This window comes from Garra rufa, chromosome 18, assembly GCF_049309525.1.
Source record: "Garra rufa chromosome 18, GarRuf1.0, whole genome shotgun sequence".
NCBI lineage: Eukaryota > Metazoa > Chordata > Actinopteri > Cypriniformes > Cyprinidae > Garra > Garra rufa.
Genome location: NC_133378.1, coordinates 19,633,649 through 19,657,533, shown reverse-complemented (window position 1 = coordinate 19,657,533; position 23,885 = coordinate 19,633,649). Strand labels below are relative to the sequence as shown.

At 35.1% G+C, this 23,885-nt stretch overlaps 2 protein-coding genes across 3 annotated transcripts in view; one reads left to right on the top strand and one right to left on the bottom strand.

Annotated features, from left to right (window-relative positions):
- Positions 1–692: 692 nt before the first annotated feature.
- atp6ap1lb (ATPase H+ transporting accessory protein 1 like b) lies at positions 693–14,785 on the bottom strand. Its single transcript, XM_073823387.1, has 7 exons — positions 14,606–14,785; positions 9,978–10,018; positions 8,686–8,771; positions 8,155–8,396; positions 6,438–6,488; positions 6,075–6,318; positions 693–4,195 (listed from the first exon to the last, which is right to left on the bottom strand). The coding sequence occupies exons 1-7, from the start codon at positions 14,704–14,706 to the stop codon at positions 3,959–3,961; spliced, it is 1,002 nt and encodes a 333-aa protein (XP_073679488.1). The 5' UTR covers positions 14,707–14,785; the 3' UTR covers positions 693–3,958.
- Positions 14,786–20,675: 5,890 nt separating this feature from the next.
- dnah12 (dynein, axonemal, heavy chain 12) overlaps positions 20,676–23,885 on the top strand; it is a 38,400-nt gene continuing 35,190 nt past the window's right edge. The window contains exons 1-6 of one of the 2 annotated variants that reach the window (XM_073822604.1): positions 20,676–20,869; positions 22,365–22,452; positions 22,571–22,597; positions 22,704–22,893; positions 23,023–23,047; positions 23,187–23,390. In XM_073822604.1, the coding sequence (XP_073678705.1) occupies positions 20,676–20,869; positions 22,365–22,452; positions 22,571–22,597; positions 22,704–22,893; positions 23,023–23,047; positions 23,187–23,390 (728 nt within the window). Of the gene's footprint in view, positions 20,870–22,364; positions 22,453–22,570; positions 22,598–22,703; positions 22,894–23,022; positions 23,090–23,186; positions 23,391–23,885 lie in introns of both variants that reach the window. The other variant, XM_073822605.1, reaches the window with a different exon arrangement.

Sequence of the window (23,885 nt, the reverse complement as noted above, 5' to 3'; positions counted from 1 at the left end):
CGCTTCTGTTCTCTTTTATCCTCTGTAATACTTACACTTAATATTTTTTATATTCACTATTAAATAGGTAAGGGTTTTCTAGCATGTAATAAGGTAGTGTGTTTACAGTACATGCCCGACCTTAAAGAGATTCACAAAAAATACAAATTCTGTCATTAATTACTCAACCTCATGTTGTTTCAAACTCATAAGACCTTTGTTTATCTTCAGAACACAAATTAAGATATTTTTGATGAAATCCGTGAGCTTTCTAAGCCTGTATAGACAGCAACGCAACTACCACCTTAAAGGCCCAGAAAGGTAGTAAGGACATCATTAAAATAGTCCATGTGATATCAGTGGTTCAACTTTAATTTTATGAAGCAATGAGGATACTTTTTGTGTCTAAAGAAAACAAAAAGAACAACTTTATTTAACAATATCTTCTCTTTAATGTCGACCTTTAACGGACGTTTGCGAAAAACTGGTTTTAAAAAGGTTAACGAAATAATTATAAATTGTTAAAAATGTTAAAATTTGAAGATTTATACGTTGAATCAACATACAAAAGAAATATCTACCTTTTTAATTATTATAATGATGATTATTATTATTGTACAATATTTTGATCATAAGGCCTCTTCAAAAATCACATTTTAAATCATTATTAATAAGGATCTACAGTCTTTGCCCAAATGCAGACAAACGTTTAGTATTGCAGTTTATTTTACGATAATGGCCAAATGATTGTACATAAGTGGACATGATGAAATATTGATTCATGAACAAAATAGTCAACCTAGCAACAAGACAATCACTGCAACAGCAGCTGATAAATAAATAGTTGTGTTCGTTTTTTAACAAGAGTTTGCTGATTGATACGAGAAATATAGATATATAAAGTAACCATGATTGATGGATTGACCAATCAGAATCAAGTATAGATAGCGTCATCAATCGGCCATATTGGCAGCACTGAATGTAAACAATGCTACTGAACCAAATGAAACTCATATATTTTGCTGATTATTGCTGCTGAAAATGGTACTATAGTACTATAGACTGCCAAAAGTTATAACAAATCGTGTAGAGTAGTGAAGAAGAGTGCAAAAACTGTCTGAGGAACAAAAGGCGTTTGTTGAACCAGGATATCCAGGGCAAGAATCTTGACATTCATGTTTGTTCTTATCATTTCTGCTCAGGTATGTGAAAATTAATATCTTAATTAAAGGAGAAATTCACTTCCAGAACAAAAATTTACAGATAGTTTACTCACCCATCCAAGATTCATTTCTTTCTTTCTTCAGTCATAAAGAAATTATGTTTTTTGAGGCAAAAATTTCAGGATTTCTCTCCATATAATGGACCTCTATGGTGCCCCCAAGTTTGAACTTCCAAAATGCAGTTTAAATGCAGCTTCAAAGGGCTCTAAATGAGCCCAGCCAAGGAAGAAGGGTCTTATCTAGTGAAACAAATTGATATTTTCTAAAAAAAAAAAAAATTGACAATTTATATACTTTTAACCTTATTCCGTATTCTGGTTCAAGACAGGGTATGTCGAAAAACTCCCATCTTATTTTCTCCTTCGAAATCGCCCTACATTGCTGCAAAAGTATCAACCCAGTGTTTACAAAGTGAGCGTGCAAGGAGGATCAAACTCCCTTTACAAAAAAAGGTAAACAGGGACGTAGGATGATTTTGAAGTTAGAGGAGAAAATGAGATGGGAGTTTTTCGACATACCCTAACTGTCATGAACCAGAATACACAGAGTCCACGCAGAGCTAGACATGACGAGTATTTGAGGTTAAAAAGTATATAAATTGACATTTTTTTTTTTTAGAAATTAACTGATTATTTTACTAGATAAGACCCTTCTTCCTCGGCTGGGATCATTTAGAGCCCTTTGAAGCTGCATTTAAACTGCATTTTGGAAGTTCAAACTTGTGGGCACCATAGAAGTCCATTATATGGAGAACATTCCTGAATTTTTTTCCTCAAAAAACATAATTTCTTTACGACTGAAAAAAGAAAGACATGAACATCTTGAATGAGAAGGAGGTGAGTAAATTATCTGTAATTTTTTGTTCTGGAAGTGAACGTATCTTTCCCACCTATTAACTTTGGTTTGTCAAAATATTGCGCCCTTTTCTGCTTAATAAGCATAAATTAGCAAAACAACGTATTCAGTAGTACATTAACCATGCAGTCCAAGCTGTTGTTTACATCCGAGTATCACCAATATGGCCGTGCATCTGGGTAACTGACCAAATCTAAAAAGAATTAGTCCAAACCAAGGCAATATGGTTATTTGTTAGTATACGTATCATGAAGCCAGACTAAAGCCAGCTGTTTGGCTGTTAGACCCTGCAGGAAAACACACGCGGTGCTGTGAGAGTCAGCGACACAGAAAGTAGTGCATGTGTGAGTAAAGTTCGTTTCGAAAGCAGACAGGTAAACTGTCCTGGTAAGGGGGCAGCGCCGCAGGCTCCTGCTGAGAAGTGTGAGAGCAGAGCAGATGGCAGAAAGGGCAGGAAAAAATCAGACAGAAGGGGGTTGCTGCTTTTTCACCACAAAAAACAGGGCCGTAGCAGACAGCCAACATGAGGTGGGCTAGAAAGACAGCGGTGATCCCTATTGCGTGGCCACGACCACTGTTTACCATAATGGAGAACAGTACAGAAAGGGCATGCAACGCTTTGCTACTGTTGAAGATATAAAAGTATGACGCACCGTTTTGATCTGATCACTGTTTATTGTTCAGACTGAATTGACTGATGTTCAGGAAACTTCTGGTGCACTTCAGTGTGTACGACCATCATTCAAATGAACACATTACACATTATTACCTCCAGTATCAGACGTGCCATGGTAGAGGTTTATCTCTAGTCATTGTCATGCTGCAGGTTATTGTGATAATGAGTTACTGATGTTATAATTGTAGATATAGAGGTATACTGATTATGATACTGAGGGTATTAAACACTTACATGAATAATTGTACAGCATTCTTTCAGCATTACCTCACTATGGTTATACTGTCTGTACTATAAATTCTCAAGGGGTGCTAAATTCATATCTAGTAGTCCTAATATATTCCACCTGAAAAGGGACGGCATATAGATCTAGCAATTATGAGATCATAGAAAAATTTTCTGTGCAATATATCAGTTTCCGAAGCTTAAAAAAAGTCTTTTTCTTGCTATACGCTTCACGCACTTAATATGTATAGAGTTGAAGGTGCTTAATACTGCAAGTTTGTTAATTACTAAAACAGCAGTTGAATCTAGATCTATATGAATACCTAGCTGATCGTTTAAAGCCAATGAGTATATTTATGGAGTTCCTGAATCTACATTGTATAGTCCTGGAATACATAAATAGTATTAAGCACTGTACATTTATGGTTTGATTTGTATGTTGTTTCGTATTCACATTATTACTGTCAGTTACCCATCAAGGCTGACGAACAGTTTTGCACCACTTTGGCAGTCATAAAACAGTTCTTGTAATTGGCAGATCAGTCTACGGACTCCATTTCAGATGAATGAGATGGTGATGAAGCACTGTAAAGTAAAAAAACCCAGAAGACTTCCACATCGCAGTCATTTCTGTTTCACTGTCTTTCATTGTCAATTTGTATATTTCTAACCACAGTACTTTTATCCACTCAGTGAAGTGCTTTGAAAAGTCCGCCAGAATGGTGGTCTGTTAAAAGGCAATCTCACAATTTTTCGTCCCCATTTCCTAGGCTTCCCAGTCCTGGTCCTGGAAAGCCGTGATCTGTCCAGGTTTTGGCTCCAGCCTGGGTTGTAACACCTCAGGTAATCTCATCCTTTGACTGTAAGAAGTTAGGTTACGACAGTGATAAGGAGAGGATTTACTGTCAGGCAGGAGGAAGACCAAGAGGACAATGCAGCCATCCAGAATCAGAACTAGCAATCCTTTCCACGCTGGTCTTTACAGCACCGTCCGTCGTCCTCACACGCTGTTCTTGTCTGGGAGCTCGGCCTCGGGGGTGCGGGGGAAGTAGACGGTGGTCTTGTGCTCTTCGTAGCGGTCAATGTGCTTGAGGTGGACGACCATGTGCAGGGCGTAGGCTAACACCAGCAGGAGAATCAGAGAGGTGATCAGGCCCATCAAGATGGCTGGAGTGAAGAAGGTTGCACAGTCGCTTGCGGAAGCAAACTTGTTGGACTGGACATTAAATGCCTGGATCTGCCGGAAAAAAGTATGAAATTTAATGTTTTCAGTCTGAGATAGTTAAAAATGACAAATGCATTTCTTTAAATTAATTCCTGTAGCTAAAGCAGCAAAGCATGGCACTGATGGAACTGAATGCAATGTAAGTCACTTTCGGGATTAATAAACAGACGGCAAATATCAATTATGCTAAATAAATTGAGGGAAGAAGAAATCGTGATCATGATTAAAATACAAGTTATGGTGCAGCCCTATCTAAAGTGAACCAACACTGAACTGACTTGATCTGAATGATGACACTTGACTTGACTTGATAAATGTAAATAATTATACAACTAGCCACGTATACGTTGACTAATGTATAAGAAATGTCTTGAAAGATATATTTATTTTTAAATATGGTTTCTAATAGATAATATATAATGTAATTTTTTATTACATTGAGTTCCATTTTTATTTGCATTTATAATTAAGTTTAGACAGTTTGCAAGAATATTTAGCGCCTATGGCGTGAAAATGAACGCTGCAACACGCTGGCAAAGTGAATGAAGCTGGCTGCTACCGTGTTGCCATGTCAAGCTATTATACGCGTCTTTAGACTTGCCTTCTCCACTTAATTTGACACTTTAGAAAATTAGAATATGATAAGTTGCAGTTTAAGGTCTTAGCTTATTTACTAAAGCTTTTAACTCATTTTGGTTTATTTTTTATTTATTTACCAGTTTTTATTTTATTTGCCAAGTCTGCGGGTTTCCCACAGAATTGGGCTACTTTAACACTGTTGCCGTGGGGTGTTATTCATGTCCTCAGGTTGAAGCGCCTCCAATAACGTTATATTTAGTCCCTGGAATGCGAAATGTACCATGGTAACCCCGCTAAAAAGCGTGTATTTTATGTCCAGGAACACGATTTTTGCTGGGACACCCAACTCGAAATTGGCTAGTACTGAGTAGCAATTGGGTGGGTTTTGTTGTGAAAAAACTGGCAACCCTGGTTATTGCTGACAAGATTCCACATTCAGTAAGGCAAATGCAAAGAACATCATGATATTATCTGTCAGAAACATTATCAACGCTATCAAAAACAGTAGCAAACGCTTGCCATGAGGGAATCTAAACTATTTCATTCAGTATAGTAGTTCTTTTTTCACAAAGTCACGCTAAAAACATTCATAAGAGCACTAGACAAAGTTATCATCTATATAGCAATAGTTATTAATAAAAATTATAAAAGTAATATGTATTGTTGCATGTATAATAAACAACTAATAACAATTTCTGATTCAATATGATATAATTTAACAATGCTCATGTGAGGTTTCCAGGTATCCACAAGAAAATCTATCAATTCTTAAATCTAGCATTATCATTATGTAATAAATATCACATATATCACTAAATATCACATTATTGGGGTCGCTTTAACCTGTGGATATGAAAAACCACCCATGGCAACAGTGGTAAAGTAGCTAAATTCAGCGGGAAAACTGTGGACTTGGCAACAATGTGCTCATATCTTCAAAACAGAAAAAAAAATTCACAAACATCTACATGTCTGTCTCTTTTAAAATGTTCAGTATACATAATAAATTGTATATGTAGGGGCTATTATAGCTCAATTCTTAACCCCACCAAGAACCCTTTTTAACCCCTGGTTTTGGCCATGTATGTGAACAGCCCCTTATACACTATCAAAAATAATTCCAAAAGTAGGTTTTCACAGCAGAACCATTTTTGATACCTTTGATGGTTTTTCGTGGAATCACAGATGCCAATAAAGAACTTTTAATCTTACTGTTTTTTTAGCATTAACTTTCAGTAAATTAAAAGTAATTTTCAAGTACATCAGTAAAATCTCCCAGTAATACTGAACTTTAGTAAACTTCCGCAGCTACCTGAAAATCTGTGAAAGTGATGTGCCAGTTTGCCGCGCTGTCAGTGTGGGAGCTGGGCACCAGTAGGGTGTCGTATTTCTGTAAGCTGCTGACATGCTGGCAGTGGTAAGAATAGGTGGCAGGGGCATAGACCTCCGTGGCATTGAACGTGGCCTCGTGAGTCCAGTTGTAGTGGATGTGAACGCTGTCCAGAGTAAACCAGTTCTGGCCTACTGATTCATAATATGTGTTGGACATCTGAAGCCTTCAGAAAACAGACAAGAGGAAGTAATTAACAGCTCAATGTAATTATCAGCCCGTGAGGTTTTGCGCAAGCATCTGACGGATACTTTCAGATGAATATAGAAGAAAAAGAGTGTTTACCTGATGACAAGTCCTCTGATGTCTTCCACATCACCCAAACGCAAAGATAGCCTATAAAAATTAAGACTGTCATTAGTACAACTGTAAATATATACATACATACAATACATATACCACCAAATTCAAAAGATATTTTTTTTAGAGATTTTGTTTTGTTTTTGAAAGAAGTTTCTTATGCTCACCAAGGCTGCATTAAATATTAAAATGTCACTTCAACATTAAAAGCAGTTATACTATATTAATATCTTGATGTAATATTTTTCTGGAAATGTGTTAACATCTTGTCAGAATTGTTTGATGAGTAGAAAGTTAAAAGAACAGCATTTATTTGAAAAGTAGTATTTTGTAACATTATAAATGTCTTTATTGACAATTTTAATCAATTTAATACATCCTTGCTGTTTAAAAGTATTAATTTCTTTAAAAAATATACAGATATTTAAATAAAAATGTAAACAATATAGCTGTTTTATTAATTATTTTATATTTTTTTTAGAAATCAATGTTTTTTTGTGAAATGTTTTTCTTAAATAAATGCCACTTGGTTTAATATTTTGTTAAATACTTTGTTATATAACAAAAATATATTTTATTATATAACATGACTAAGTGTCCAAATAATTTTTGAGGCCACTGTATAAAAGAAAAAATCTAGAAATACAGTTGAGGTCAAAAGTTTACATACACCTTGCAGAATCTGCAAGATGTTAATTGTTTTACCAAAATAAGAGGGATCATACAAAATGCATGTTATTTTTTATTTAGTACTTACCTCAACAAGATATTTCACATGAAAGACGTTTAGATATAGTCCATCATTTCACACCGAGGACAACTGAGGGACTCATATGCAACTATTACAGAAGGTTCAAACGCTCACTGATGCTCCAGAAGGAAACACAATGCATTAAGACCCGGGGGGTGAAAACTTTTTGAATTTGAAGATCAGGGTAAATTTAACTTATTTTGTCTTCTGGCTAACATATAAGTATCTTCTGTAGCTTTGTGAAAAAAAAAAGTTATTTAGACAAAATATCTGTATACAAAATGTACATATCTTCATTCTGTTCAAAAGTTTACACCCCTGGCTCCTAATGCATCATTTTTCTTTCTGAAGCATCAGTGAGGAATTGAACCTTCTGTAATAGGTGCATATGAGTCCCTCAGTTGTCCTCAGTGTGAAAAGATGGATCTTAAAATCATACAGTCATTGTTGAAAAGGGTTCAAATACACAAAAATGCTGAAAACCCAAAAAGTTTGTGGGACCTAAAGGATTTTTCTGAAAAACAGCAGCCAGTTTAACTTCAGGACAAACAAGGGACTCAAGAACAACTATCACTAAACAAACAAAAAAAACAAAAAAACAGCTGTGGATCATTCAGGTAACAACACAGTATTTAACTACTATTTTCTCTTGTGGACCACATGTAAACATCTTTCATGTGAAATATATTATTCAGGTCAGTGCTAAATAAAAAAATAACATGCATTTTGTATGACCCCTTTTATTTTGGTAAAATAATTAAAATTTTGCAGATTCTGCAAGATGTATGTAAACTTTTGTCCTCAACTGTAGTCACTTAAAACATAAACCTAACATTCTACCTAGTAAATAAATAATACTATAGCCAACAAAGCACTTGCTTTTATAGTTTCAGGCACCAGACAACTGCAATATATGATACTGAATCTATTGCAAGAAGAATTTTTACATACGTGGCCTTCTCCTTTGTACAAACAGAGCCTTTGGTGTCTACTTGTGCATTGGATCCAAATACCCTCTCTGTGAGGTCCAGGAAAGTGTTGTTTCTGTATCGAATAGCCAGTCTCTTTGCTTTGAAAAGGATGCATATCTTGCCGTTGTAAGCTACAGTCAGTGGGGAGTAGGGTCCTGAGCTGGTAGACTGTAGTAGCTTCCGCTTGGTTCTGGGCTGGGCATGCAGATGCCATCCAAAAGGCTGTTTGAAAATGATAACAGGGAAAACTGAGCAACGATGTATGGAGCATGTGCATTATTGATGGGTTTTTCTGATCCCAAGTGAATTTCTTACAGAAGAAAGCACTCAGGGTTCATACAGCAGATATGACAGATATTTCCCTGGCCCACAAATTCTTTTTTTCCCTCATGATACATTATTTTTAAAACCGTCACTGTGTTGTGAGTCTTGTAGGATGCTGGGTGAATTAAGGCAGAGATGTTGCTTATGGAAGCCAAGGTCACATTGACTATCATGGAAAATGCAATACCTGCAGTATTCTTCTGAGTGGATTTTCAGCTGCAGGCGAATAACTCTCCTCGTGTGAGGCACTTGGACTCTCAACATGTTCTCCATCTGCATCACAAAATGTTGAAATAGGACAATGGGGGAGATGGCTTGGTGAGTTCTTTCAGCACAGTATATCGCTGCTTTACTTTGAAGCACGCAAATGAAATATACTAGAAAAAATAGCTTTTATTTCTGTTTTTTTTTTAAAGAGATTTTACAATCAGCAAACTATACAATATAACCACAACAGTATATTGTTTATTTCAGTTATTTCAGAATTAAACAATATTCCATTTGCACTAGCTTTTGATAAACTTTCAAATAAAACCTAATGCTTAATCTGCCCAGATACAACAGTATCAGTTTGACTGTGGTTGGGAGCTTTCAGTGACTCTTTCTGCAGGTTAAAGGGATAGTTCATCCAAAAATGTTCATCCATTAATTACTCACCCTAATGTCATTCCAAACCCATAAGACCTTCGTCCATCTTGGGAACACAAATTAAGCACCACATGCATACATCATGGTACTCACATGAACGTGCACTGAAGACTGACATGGAAGAGAGGAAATTGTTGAATAAAGTCTATTTACAAATAGTATTCTCTTAGCTTCATAGCATTGTGGTTGAACCACTGATGTCACATGGACTATTTTAACAATATCCTTACTACCTTGCTGGGCCTGGAACGTGTCAGTTGCATTGCTGTCTATGCAGGGTCAGAAAGCTCTCGAATTTCCTTTAAAATATCTTAATTTGTGTTGTGAAGATGAAGGTCTCATGGTTTTGGAACGACATGAGAGTGAGTAATAATGACAGAATTTTTGGGTGAACTATCCCTTTAAATCATTTCGCTAATAGACAGCGATATAAGTGATTTGTTTAGTCATTTTCAGCCAACTGATTCATGTAAAAAATACTCTAATTCATTTAGGAATGTTTTTTTGTGAGTGAGTCATTGAACTGTTCACTCAACCAATTTGTTCAAAACACATTTATGAACCAACTCCACTGTTGTAGTTATAGATAACTTAAAATATAGTGTCTAAACTGTAAATTCCTTTATTGAAAAGTCTTGTTTAAGGAAATGTAGCACAAAACTGTTTCATTCAACCTAGTGCTCAACATAATGCAAATAAATAGATAAACTTGAGTATGACCTTATACTGTACTGTTAACAAAAATGAGCCAACAGAAAATGATAAAGTAGCTGTAAAGTTAAACAAATAATGCAAGCAAACCCAAAAAGCATTAAAGTAACAGATACTGACCTGTTCTAATTCTCACAGCTTGATATGGTGGGACCTCCGAGCTGTAATGGAAAAACAAAGCAAAACAAAAAGGGGGGTTGATCTCTTTGTGTCAGGCTATGGCCTACTTATCAACGTCTAAGACAGATTTCCCATAGATCCACTCAGCTTGATGCAGCAGTGATGCATGACCACAAGTCTGACATCTTCCGTCCAGATTAGCGTCTCAGGAGAAGACAAGACATTTAGTCGAATGTCATGATTCTCACGTGCTTAGCACCTTGAGTGCATCAACAAAGTGGGGGCTGAAAAGACTTAACGGCACCTCGTGTGTACATACGCACATGTATATTTATCTTGTGACACCTCGTCCCTCGCGCTTGAACTTGCTGGATTATCCTAAGATGAACCGTTTATACGTCTAATCACAGAGATAATAAGCTTGGCGGACGATCTCCTAAAACCTTATTAAGAATCTGCCGGCCTATCTGGGAGAAGGTTTCCTGCTGTGTGAATGTGTTGACAGCCTGAACCGGGCCTAGTTTAAGGCCTGTTTACTTTAAAGTCAGTAGGGTGTGTGAGTGCGAATGAGAGCATCAGATGACCCTGGTTCATCTGTTACGTACCACACATACCACGCCTCTACTACACTGGAATTTAGTGCTTAGAGCTTTGTGATCATGTAAGAGATTAAAAAAAAACAGCAAAACATCAGACTTGTGGGGAAAATAAACAGATTACCGCATGGAGCATTTAAGTTCATTCAGTTCCTAAGCACAATATGAGCACTGAATCAACAGGGACACAGCATATTGAGTCGTAAAACCACTGTAATCCAATCAAGGTGACAATACGGCGCAAATGCAGGTGTGAAAATCTTTAAAAAAAAAGTTTTTTCTTCTTTCTGCCTAGTGTTTTCAAGACAATAAAATCCAATAACAATGTAAGAACCAAAATGACACAAAAATCATAAAGAGTGTTTTTTAGGATGCGTCATCAATCGGCCATATTGGCAGCACTGAAAGTAAACAATGCCACTGAACCAAACAAAACTCACAAATTTAGCTGATTATTGCTGCTGAAAATGGTCAATTATTGTCATGTTTTTGGGCTATACCAATCAGTTGAACCGGGAAAAACATTTAGAGTATGGTTACTATAGACTGCCAAAAGTTATAACAAATCAAGGAGAAGAGTACAAAAAACTGTCTGAGGAACAAAAGGTGTTCCGGGGTGAGAATCTTGACAACATTTGTGTTTGTTCTTATCATTTCCAGTCAGGTAGGCTAGGTGGAATATTAGGCTTATATCTTACTTAATTCAGCTTGTACATATCTTTACCACCTATTAACTTTAGTTTGTCAAAATATTGCATCCTTTCCTGCTCACTAGGTCCTTCTCTATATAATTTATCAGCTTCCACGTGTTTTTTCCATGGTTTAGACAGCATTAATTAGCGTTATTCAGTAGTACATTAACCATGCAAGCAATGCTGTTGTTTACATCTGAGTTTCTCCAATATGGCCACGCATCCAGGTAACTAACCGTGAGTCCGTGACATAAGTGAAAACCCCTCTACACATGAATAGATTTATAACTACATTTATACATTCTTTCATGTTTGTTCTTATCATTTCCAGTCAGGTAGGTGAAATATTAGACTAATAACTTAATTAATACTGCTCATATGTATCTTTACCACCTATTAGCTTTAGTTTGTCAAAATATTGCATCCTTTCCTGTTATTAAGTCCTTCTCTACATGATTTACCAGCTTCTACATGTTCTATATTAACCATGCAATCCATGCTGTTGTTTACATCCAAGTATCGCCAATATGGCCACGCATCCAGGTAACTATCCGTGACATAAGTGCAAACCCTCTCTACACATGAATAGCTTTACAACTACATTTATACAATCTTTCTGGGTAAAAATAAGGACCAAAATCAATATAAGCACCAAAATGAGATATAAAAAGCTTTAGAACTACATTTGTACAGTTTTTTCTTATTTTCAGGTAGTTCTGTTAGAACCAAAAAGAATGTAAGCACATAAACGACGCATAAAAATGACATATAATGAGCTTTAGAACTGCTTTCTAAGCAAAACTAAAAACCAAAAACAATGTAAGCACAGAAATTACAAAAATTATATAGAGTGTTTTCACAACACATCCTCAATCAGCCATGTTGGCGGTGCTAAAAGTAAACAATGCCTTTGAACTGAAGGAAATTTTGCTGATTATTGTTGCTGAAAATGGTTAATTATTGTCATGTTTTTGGGCTATTTGGAGTATGGTTACTATAGACTGCCAAACATTAAAATCAAGGAGAAGAGTGCAAAAAAACTTTGTCTGAAGAACAAAAGGCGTTTGTGGTTGGCCAAACTGAACCAGGATTTTCAAGGCAAGAATCTTGACAACAATAATGTTTGTTCTTATCATTTCCAGTCATGGCCATGCATCCGAGTAACTGACCAAATCGTGACATAAGCATAAACTCTCTATATATTAATAGCTCAACAACTACATTAGTACATTCTTTCTGGGTAGTTCTGTGAAAAAACAAGAACCAAAATCAATGTAAGCACTAAAATGGTATATAAAAATCTTTAGAACTACATTTGTACAGTTTTGTCATCTTTTTAGATGGACCAAAAACAATGTAAGCACAAAAACAACATATACAAATTTAGCTTTAGAACTGCTTTCTAAGCAGTTCTTCTAAAACTAAAAACCAAAAACAAGCCAATATAACCCATTTCGTCAACTCGCCAAAATAAAAGCTTACTGATTTTTGGTTTTTAAAATGCTAAAAATTCATTTTAAAAAGTATATATTAGCATAGTATTTTTAAGTATACTATAAAATAATAGCATTTTTATTCAATGCTCATTTAAAAAATAAACTAAATAAAGTGCAATAATACTATTATTAATTATTTTATTTTTTATAGTTACATTTAATAGCTCACACTTTTTTCAGTGTGAACACTAAACCCAATCTCCAAGTGCTCTCATAAGAACCAGACTGAAAAACGTATGTGCACCTCTGTCTATAACCACATTTGTCCACTTTATTCTTCTTTCCGGGCAGTTCTGCTAAAAATTCCAAACTAAAAACAGTGTAATCACAGCAAATATGGTCTTCAGAGCCCTGCTGAGGAGTGTGTGTGCACGAGGAGCGACTCTCGCCTTTGTTCTAATGCCAGTTTACCGAGGTCAGCAGCTGAGGACTGCGCTGCTGTCATTGGTTATGGCTGGACACAGTAGCCTAAGTGCTGAATTGAGCATTTATGCAATGAAAAGCAGCGCTCACACTATGTCTTCACCCCACTGCCGCTGTCATCTTTTGCATATATAGATTATAGGTTTAGCATACAGATACACTAGCACAGTACTCTACAAACACCACAATGTTTTAAAATAGATTTGTCTTGTTTGCTGGTGATAAGATTATAGCCTTTGGTTTAATTCCGCCGGCTGCCATTTGTGTCTGTTTTGGTCTGCCGTATAAATTGACCCTGAGAAACTTGAGGAGGGTTGTAAACCACTCAACACTTTTTACTTCTAAGACACATTTCTGGACTAACAAGATCCCTGATGTTTCAACAGCCTGCAATGCTGTTCTTATCCCTATAAATCCTAAGCTTTAGATCTATCTAGGGAGAGATGGGCAAGTTGGTAGCTTGTTTACCATAGCTGCAGCTCACCCAGAACAAAAGGAAGACTTGATCTCTATCACATAATATATTCACATATATTATTCATATATTCACATATAAAGGCATGGATGACTGAGAAATTCTAGCAGGTAACAGATATCAGAAAAACAACCACTTATTTCTAAATATATCAAATCAAACTCAACTCAAATATTATTAATTTTAAACAGTAACAACACTCTTACAAAAACCTATTTACTATAATAAATTCTTAATAAAATCGAAAACTTTATATAGTAGACACCTCAAAACTTTTTTTTAAAAAATGTACAGAATGTAGCTAGATTAATAGCATAAAAAATAGCTGTTAAATAATGTGAAATTTGAAATACATTACATTTTGATGAAACTTTGTGAAATTAAATAACATTTATTAATTGAATAACTCTATTCTAGTATTATATTCCTGCTTGTTCTAATACAGTACTATCAGATGTTACCACTGAGTTTGTAAATAATAATAAATCAACTAAATGTCTATATTTATGCTATTCCAGCTCTAATTTGAGTAAAGGAATTCATCAGCTGTAAAAGTGCACCATAAACTGATTATTTACTGTATTCAGAGATGCTCATAAAGCCAACAGCATAATAATCTCACTTCTTTCTTCTGTTTCTTGGAGTAGCATCTGTAAACTGACTCCTACAGACACTGGATGGGGTCTGCCTGCTGTCCCATTGTCATAGCCATGTTTGCATGTTTGCAAGAAAAACTGCAGCAAAACCACAACACGCTCTGAATGTCGAGCCCACACACGTCAAACGAAATGATGAGTTCCACGAACGCTCTTTCAACAATTTCCTAACAAAGCGCATTTTCTTGTTGTCTCTTGGCCACTGTAAAAGACTAAGACAGTGCATCAGCTGCACAGCATCACTGCCCCATTCCCCCTCCCCACGCTAGAGCTGAAAGCGCAGCTCTTACCTCCTGTCCAGGATCGCAGGCACTTGATCGAAGGGCAAAGACAGAGAGATAAACACACACAGTAACAGGGAAAAAAACAGGAAAAGCTTGTGTTTAGCCATTGAGACAATCTGACGAGACTGCCAGAGATGAGGTCTGCTTCATAATCTGCTCTGAACGCACATCCCTAAACCTGGGCTGTCTGACGGGCGGCCCGCGCAGCCAATCGGCGGGCAGGGGGGAGATAATCGTGCGTCATTCGCCTCACAGCCTTCATTCTTGCAGCCTTTCTCTCCCCCCACACCCTCACACACACTCCTCTACCCCTCCCCTATCGCTTTTCTCTCTCTTCTGCACCCTCTCTCTCATACAAACATACAGTAGCTGCCGGCTGACCTCAAGCAAAGGGTTTATGCGTTTCAACTCCAGTCCCGGGAGCCTAGTTTCATAAGCGCTGCGTATCTGGCATGGCTAGAAATTAGTGGAGAGTGTGAATTTGTGTTGAAGCACAATTAAAGGCTGCGACAACTGACCTAGATTCTCACTGAGAGCTTTGATAACCAAATTGAATTAAATACTAGAAACCGACTAAACCTGTTTAGCCTACATTGTGCATAGCAGGGGTATTATTAACTAAAAGCATAAACATAAATTCATTATTTGAAATCAAAATAAACATCAACTAAAATAAAATATAAAAAAAATATTTATTTTATCTCAGCTGCACTGCTAAAAAAAATTCAATTATTGGAGTACACTACCGTTCAAAAGTTTTTGAACAGATTTTTAATGTTTTTATTAATGTCTTATCTGCTTACCAAGCCTGCATTTATTCAATTCAAAGTACAGCAAAAACAGTAAAATTCTGAAAGATTTTTACTATTTAAAATAACTGATTTCTATTTGAATATATAGAAAATGTAATTTTTTCCTGTGATTTCAAAGCTGAATTTTTTGCATCATTTCTCCAGTCACATGATTCTTCAGAAATCATTCTAATATTCTGATTTGCTGCTAAAAACATTTATTAATATTATTATTATGTTGAAAACAGTTGAGTATAATTTTTTCAGGTTTCTTTGATGAATAGAAAGTTCAGAAGAACAGCATTTATCTGAATTAGAAATCTTTATCTTCACTTTTGATCAATTTAAAGCATCACTGCTGAATAAAAGTATTAGTTTCTATAATTTCTTTTCCAAAAAAATAAATAAAAATAAAAGATTATACTGACTCCAAGCTTTTAAATGATATAGGCCCGGTTTCACAGACAGGGCTTAGACTAAGCCAGGATTAGGCCATAGTTCAATTAGGACATTTAAGTAATTTTTATAAACATGCTTGGAAAAAAACACTACTGGTGTGCATCTTGAGACAAAACTAAGGCACTGATATATTTTAAGATCAATCAGTGCAATTTTGTTTCAGTTGAAACAGCTCAGACTTACATTTTAGACTAGAACTAGGCTTAAGCCTTGTCTGTGAAACCGGGGGATAGTGTATAATGTTATAAAAGCTTTTTATTTCAGATAAATGAAGATCTTTGGATCTTTCTATTCGTCTAAGAATACTGAAAAAAAAAAAGCTTTGGTCACAGGAATAAATTACATTTTAAAATGTATTAAAATAGAAAGCAGTTATTTTAAATAGTAAAATATTTCACAATATTACAGATTTTCTGTATTTTGGATAAAAATAGGCTTGGTGAGCAGAAGATAATTCTTTAAAAAACATTCAAATTCTTACTGTTCAAAAACTTTTGACTAGTAGTGTACATTTTACAGGAAAATATAGTTTCTGTTTTCATACTTCAATATTTCATATTTAATTCAATGTGTTACTTCCCATTTCTTTGTAATTGTTTGTGATATTTAAAAGTATTTGTTTCTAAACCATTTGTGACCCTGGACCACAAAACCAGTCTTAAGTAACACAGGTATATTTGTAGTAATAGCCAAAAATACATTGTATGGGTCAAAATGATACAAATTTCTCTTTTATGCCAAAACATCATTAGGATATTAAGTAAAGATCATGTTCCAAGAAGATATTTTGTAAATTTCTTACTGTAAATATATCAAAACCTAATTTTTGATTAGTAATTTGCATTGCTAAGAACTTCATTTGGACAATTTTAAAGGCGATTTTCTAATTTTTTTGATTTTTTCCCCCCGTTAGATTCAAGATTAGCTCCAAATACTCTCCTATTCTAACAAATCATACATCAATGGAAAGCTTATTTATTCAGCTTTCATATAATTCTCAATTCTCACAAATTGACCCTTATGACTGGTTTTGCAGTCCAAGATCACATTTAATAAAAATCATATTCATATTAACAAAAACTATAATAGTATATCAATGATACTAAAACAACACTGGTGCGTTGCATAACAATCTTAAATGTATTGTTCACCTTAAAAGTAATATTTTTACTCACCCTCATGTCATTTCCAAACCTGTAAGGTTTTATTTTTCCCTGTGAAACACAAAAGAAGATATTTTAGTTGTTTCAGATGTTTTTGTCCATAGAATTAAAGTCACAAGGTCCAAAACAACATTGTACCTTATTGGTTTTCTGCTTGTTTTTAAAAAAAAAAAGAAAATATTTGTGCATATTAAAACCCAACTAGGTCTACAGAAAAACGTCTATGTTTATGTGCAACATGGTGTTATCTAATTTTATACTGTGAAAATTATTACCAGCAGAGTGGTTTTAGTGAGCCAAGTGGGTCATTTGCCCCTTGTCTTAAATGTGCTTACAGTGTGATTGATGAGCAAAGTGACAACTGTCAGTCATCTTCATTGGGTAAGACAGACCTATTTTAATGTCGCCTTCACAATGGCCTTAATGCTGTGAAATGCAGCGTAGACAAATGTTCACAATGTGTACCACTGCTTTCACTCATAATGGTAGTATTAAAATAAAGTTAAAATTGTGAAACTCAGTCACTCACACAGATAAACTACTAACACTTGCGGGGCTGTAGGAAACTATGTTAAGGCCTGAATGTAGTACGTAGTTTAAGACACCTACTATAAATGTTATTGCAAACTGACATCTCTGATTTGGAACCACCCAGGCAGTCTTGTCCTTTCAGACACCCTTTTGCTTATATGAGGAGTCGTTTTCAGCGGAAGGACGTTTACTGGACCACTGTGGCTGCAAATGAATCACGCCCAGACAGAATAAGTAGGATCTCTCTGAAGGTAATTAAACTACGGGGCATCTAGCAGTACTACAGTCGTGGCCAAAAGTTTTGAGAATTACATAAATATTGGAAATTGGAAAAGTTGCTGCTTAAGTTTTTATAATAGCAATTTGCATATACTCCAGAATGTTATGAAGAGTGATCAGATGAATTGCATAGTCCTTCTTTGCCATGAAAATTAACTTAATCCCGAAAATACCTTTCCACTGCATTGTTAAGAAGGCTTCAGGGCGTCCAAGAAAGTCCAGTAAGAGCCAGGATCGTCTTCTAAAGAGGATTCAGCTGCGGGATCGGAGTGCCACCAGTGCAGAGCTTGCTCAGGAATGGCAGCAGGCAGGTGTGAGCGCATCTGCACACACAGTGAGGCCAAGACTTTTGGAAGATGGCCTGGTGTCAAGAAGGGCAGCAAAGAAGCCACTTCTCTCCAAAAAAAACATCAGGGACAGATTGATCTTCTGCAAAAAGTATGGCGAATGGACTGCTGAGGACTGGGGCAAAGTCATATTCTCCGATGAAGCCTCTTTCCGATTGTTTGGGGCATCTGGAAAAAGGCTTGTCCGGAGAAGAAAAGGTGAGCGCTACCATCAGTCCTGTGTCATGCCAACAGTAAAGCATCCTGAGACCATTCATGTGTGGGGTTGCTTCTCATCCAAGGGAGTGGGCTCACTCACAATTTTGCCCAAAAAGACAGCCATGAATAAAGAATGGTACCAAAACACCCTCCAACAGCAACTTCTTCCAACAATCCAACAACAGTTTGGTGAAGAACAATGCATCTTCCAGCACAATGAAGCACCGTGCCATAAGGCAAAAGTGATAACTAAGTGGCTCGGGGACCAAAACGTTGACATTTTGGGTCCATGGCCTGGAAACTCCCCAGATCTTAAAACTTGTGGTCAATCCTCAAGAGGCGGGACAAACAAAAACCCACTAATTCTGACAAACTCCAAGAAGTGATTATGAAAGAATGGGTTGCTATCAGTCAGGATTTGGCCCAGAAGTTGATTGAGAGCATGCCCAGTCGAATTGCAGAGATCCTGAAAAAGAAGGGCCAACACTGCAAACACTGACTCTTTGCATAAATGTCATGTAATTGTCGATAAAAGCCTTTGAAACGTATGAAGTGCTTGTAATTATATTTCAGTGCATCACAGAAACAACTGAAACAAAGATCTTAAAGCAGTTAAGGAGCAAACTTTGTGAAAACTAATATTTGTGTCATTCTCAAAACTTTTGGCCACAGCTGTACATTAATCACACCATGTGCATTGGATTGTGAACGCCCTGTTGTAATGATGTTGGGGAAATGTTGCCCTCTTGTGGTGGTGTGTAGTGTTCATAAAATTAACTTGATGTCCACATTAGAACATGCAAATGAATATACTATTTTTTGCCGAGGTATAACAAAAAGAAGTTCAGAAATGTCTCTCTCACATTTAAAACTAGAGCTTTGATATCAAAGCTAAGCATTTAAATATTATCATAATAAGACATTATTGGAAGACACATTATAGAGTGACAACTGATATTTAAAGGGATTTTAAGTAGTCTGTTATCCTCACCAAGCCTGCATTTATTTGATCCAAAATACAGCAAAAGCAGTAATATTGTGAAATATTTTTACTATTTAAAATAACTGTTTTCTATTTAATATATATTAAAATGTAATTTATTTCTGTGATCAAATGATCCTTCACAGTATTCTGATTTGCTGATTTGAAGAAACATTTTTTTATTATTATTAATATTAATATAAATATTTAAAACAGTTGACTACATTTTTTCAGAATTCTTTGATGAATAGAAAGATCCAAAGATCAGCATTTATCTGAAATAAAAGGCTTTTGTAACATTATAAACTATACCATTCAAAAGCTTAAAGTAAGTATTTTTATTATAACTAATAAAAGTATTAATTATAGAAATAAATACATTTATTTAGCAAGGGTGCTTTAAATGGATCAAAAGTGATGATAAAGACATTTATAATGTTACAAAAGACTTATATTTCAGATAAATGCTGTTCTTCTATACTTAACTGTTTTCAACATAATAAAAATAAAATAGCAAATCAGAATATTATAATTTAAATAACATTAACAGTTATTTTAAATAGTACAAATATTTCAGTGTTTTACTGTTTTTGCTGTACTTTGGATCAAATAAATGCAGGCTAGTGAGCAGAACAGACTTCTTTAAAAAACATTAAAAAAAAATCTTCCTGTCCAAAAACATTTGACTGGTAATGTATCTCGACGAAATATTAAGGGGTTAAGGGATTTGTACTTCTTTGAATATAAAATACCTTGGTTTTATCTGTATTCAAACGTTTTAAACCCTTAATGACATCTTGAAAATAAAAAAAAATGTCATTGTTTACTTACACTCATGAGTTGTTACAAACTCGCATTACTTTCTTTCTGTGAAACACAAAAGTAGAAGTTAGGCAGAGACTGACAGCCTCACTCACCGTTTACTGTACTTGTGCGTACTTTTCCATATTAAAACAAAAAGTTAACGATGAAAAGCGATATCACACTGACAGTCCTCAAATGCGCTCCTTGCGTTCTCTGATAGCAAAGCACTTCCGATTGCGCATCCATGGTAACCACTGTGTTGACGGAAATTCCCCAAATGCAACAAACTTGTATCAGTTTGGAACACGGAGCAAACAAAAATACCGTTAGGAGTACGAATGACAAGTCAAAGCTACTGTAAACGGTAAAATGCCTAATCACTTCTAAAATTAAATGTAATTCATTTAGATATGAATACAAGACTTTGTTTTGGAGTTTGTTGACCTCTTAATTCTTTTAATTCCTAAACACAGTAATATATGCTAAACGGAACAAATGTCGTATTTTCTTTTAGTCGCTGAAATGCCGACCTCAGCAGGTGCGTTGAAGTCTCAGGCGGCGGGTGGTTTGGGGAGGTACAACGCCCTGCCTCCCATCCCAAGCCCACCAGTCCCGGAGGGAGCGTCAGACCTTCCCGAGAGCAGACTAGCCGTGAGGAGAAAACTCCTGCGACACAGGAGAAGCAAGCAACAGCAGCAAGAGCTGCAGAAAATGATGTAAGAGCTGTGTTGTTGTGTTTGATCGCTGTTAGTGCTTTTATTGACTTACAGGTTTACAGGTTGTTGACAATTAACCTGGCTTTTTTATTCGATACAAAAATGCTGGTTGAAATATACACTACCAGTCAAAAGATTTCAATGTTTTTTAAAGAATTCTGCTCGCCAAGCCTGCATTCACTTAATCCAAAATACAGCAAAAACAGTCAAATTGTGAAATATTTTTACTATTCAAAATAACTGCTTTCTATTTGAATATATTTTAATATGTAATTTATTCCTGTGATCAAAGTTACATTTTCAGCATCATTACATCAGTCTTCAGTGTCACACGATCCTTCAGAAATCATCCTAATATGCTGATTTGCTGTTCAAGAAACATTTTTTTATTCGTAGTATCATCAATATCAATATTTAAAACAGCTGAGTACATTTTTCAGGATTCTTTGATAAATAGAAAGATCCAAAGATCAGCATTTATTTGAAATAAAAAGCCTTTGCAACATTATACACTATACACACTATACTATTCAAAAGCTTGCAGTCAGTATAATTTATTTTTAGGGGGAAAGAAATGATAGAAATTAATACTTTTATTTAGCAAGGGTGCTTTAAATTGATCAAAAGTGATGATAAAGAAATGTATAATGTTGCAAAAGATTAAAATTATTGTTTCAGATAAATGCTGTTGTTCTTTGTATTCATCAAAGAAACCTGAAAAAATCTGCTCAGCTGTTTTAATACAATAATAATAATAAATGTTTTTTGAGCAGCAAATTAGAATATTAGAATGATTTCCGAATGATCATGTGACTGAGTAATGATGATAAAACGCAGCTTTGAAATCACAGGAATAAACTACATTTTGAAATATATTCAAATAGAAAACAGTTATTTTAAATGGATAAAATATTTCAAAATTGTACTGTTTTTGCTGTACTTTGGATCAAATAAATGCAGGCTTACTGAGCAAAAGAGACTTTAAAAAATGTAAAATCTTACTGTTCAAAAACTTTTGACTGGTAGTGTACATCTATACAATAAAATACACACTATCATTCAAAGGTTTGGCATCGGAAATTAAGGAGTAAATAAAAATTAAATAGTACTTATTAATACATAAATTATTGCTTTTGTTCAGTCACAGTAAAGACATTTGTAATGTTACAAAAGATGACAGAAATAAATTACATTTTAAAATAAATTAAAATAGAAAACAAAAGTATTCAAAAAAAGTATTTTTTTCACAATATTACTGTTTTCTATTGTATTTTATGATCAATGCAGCCTTGGTGAGCATGAGAGGCATCTTTCTAAAATGTTTAAAAATGAATGCATTAAAAATGGCATGTAATCATTATTCGAAAATTTGAAAAATGTTTACAGCATTTTAGGATCAAAACAAATCAGGATACTGTTGCTGTTTATGCTTGAAATTACATGTCAGCTATTATAATAGACTTATATTGTAATGTGATATCTGCAATTGTGTTAGAGTTGACAGGGCAATGGAAGCTTACAAGCGGGCCAAGAAAGCAGGACCAGCATCTCCTCCACCTCCTGAACCAGAACTTCCCTCAACAGTATGAACTCTTCACCTGATTACACATCTCACACAATATACAAGTGTAAACGGTATCATTTTGATGTATTGTGCAGTATTTGTTAATAATGTCATTTTTTTTCTTTATTTTTTTTTAGATGATCAGTGAAGAGAGGAAACAATATGTATGCTATTTATTACCTCATAATAAACCTCATTGTTTTTTGTTTTTTCTTGTGGATCTTTTCATTTCTTTGTGTTTTATACTTGCCCCTTATCACATTCTTTTAGATCAACTACTTGTTCCTGAAAGCGTGTGTTGAGCAAAGCCCTGTTGCACCCTTTCAGCAGCAGTGGCTGGATGCTATGCTGGCCCGTGTGCCCGATCGGCTCCTAGAAGGGCCTGGCAGGCTAGAATTGCTTGAAGACATATGCAAAGAAGTCAGTGAGACTTACCTCAGAGTCATGACCAAACACAGAGGTGAGTCCAGTTGGTGCTCTGGTACATATTCTCAGCAAATATTATAAATTCTAGATCTGTTTTTTGTTTGTTTTATAGTTTTTGTTTATGTAACAAACCTTTGGTTTTCATTACTTTGTTTTTTTCTAGTAAATACTGTACTGAAAGATCCACAGTCAACTGATACAAGATCTCAAGAGAGCAAAGAATCTGCTGAGTAAGTGTGCAGATTATAAATAAATAATAATATATAAAAAATGTAAATATTCTAGCAACATTTAATTTAATAATCTTAATAGGTCCATATTATGTAGTGTACTCTGGGCAGTACTTATGATCTTGGTTTTTTGCTTCACCAGAATTCTAGATTTCTCCTGTCCATGGCATGACAGCTTTGTGCAGAGTCGAAAAGAGATACAGAGGAATCTGCAAATATTACATCCGGCCATGAAGAGTGTCCTTGATATTTGCTACAGCACATTCTCCCACCTGCTCCTTATTGATCTCTCAGACTGCAGGTACTGCCGTTATGTTTGAGAATGATGTTTGTTATCTGGAATCATTCATTTTTTGATTACACGCTGATTACATTCTGATATGGATTTGTCGCTAGGGTCGATGACAAATTAGTATTTTCAAGAGGATGAAAGTGACCAATCTTTTGACAAACAAATTCAAACCACAAGTGGCAAAGTTGCACAAATATGTATCTTTGTTTTCACGCTGGTTTCAAAAATTATTCAAAACATTTACACCATTTTCAAAAAAAAAAAAGAAAAGAATGGTTCTTCATTCAACTATCAAATAGAAGGTAAAAAAATATTTACATACACTTTTCATCAGGGTCTAATTTCCTGTGACAGTAACATTATTGATTTGGTGGATTAAATAATAAATATTAATGAAAAAACAAAACAACTTAGAAGCTTTTTAAGTAATAATAAATAAACTACTTTAAATGAGACTTTGTGTGAGACTTTTTGACTATAAAGCTGAAAACAATAAGAAAATAC

Coding starts and splice junctions, on each gene's coding strand:
- atp6ap1lb (XM_073823387.1), bottom strand. CDS start 14,706: ATGGCTAAACACAAGCTTTTCCTGTTTTTTTCCCTGTTACTGTGTGTG. Junction 8,397..8,685: donor CACTCAGAAGAATACTGCAG/GTATTGCATTTT, acceptor ATTTTCAAACAG/CCTTTTGGATGGCATCTGCA. Junction 4,196..6,074: donor TCACTTTCACAGATTTTCAG/GTAGCTGCGGAA, acceptor TTTTTCCGGCAG/ATCCAGGCATTTAATGTCCA.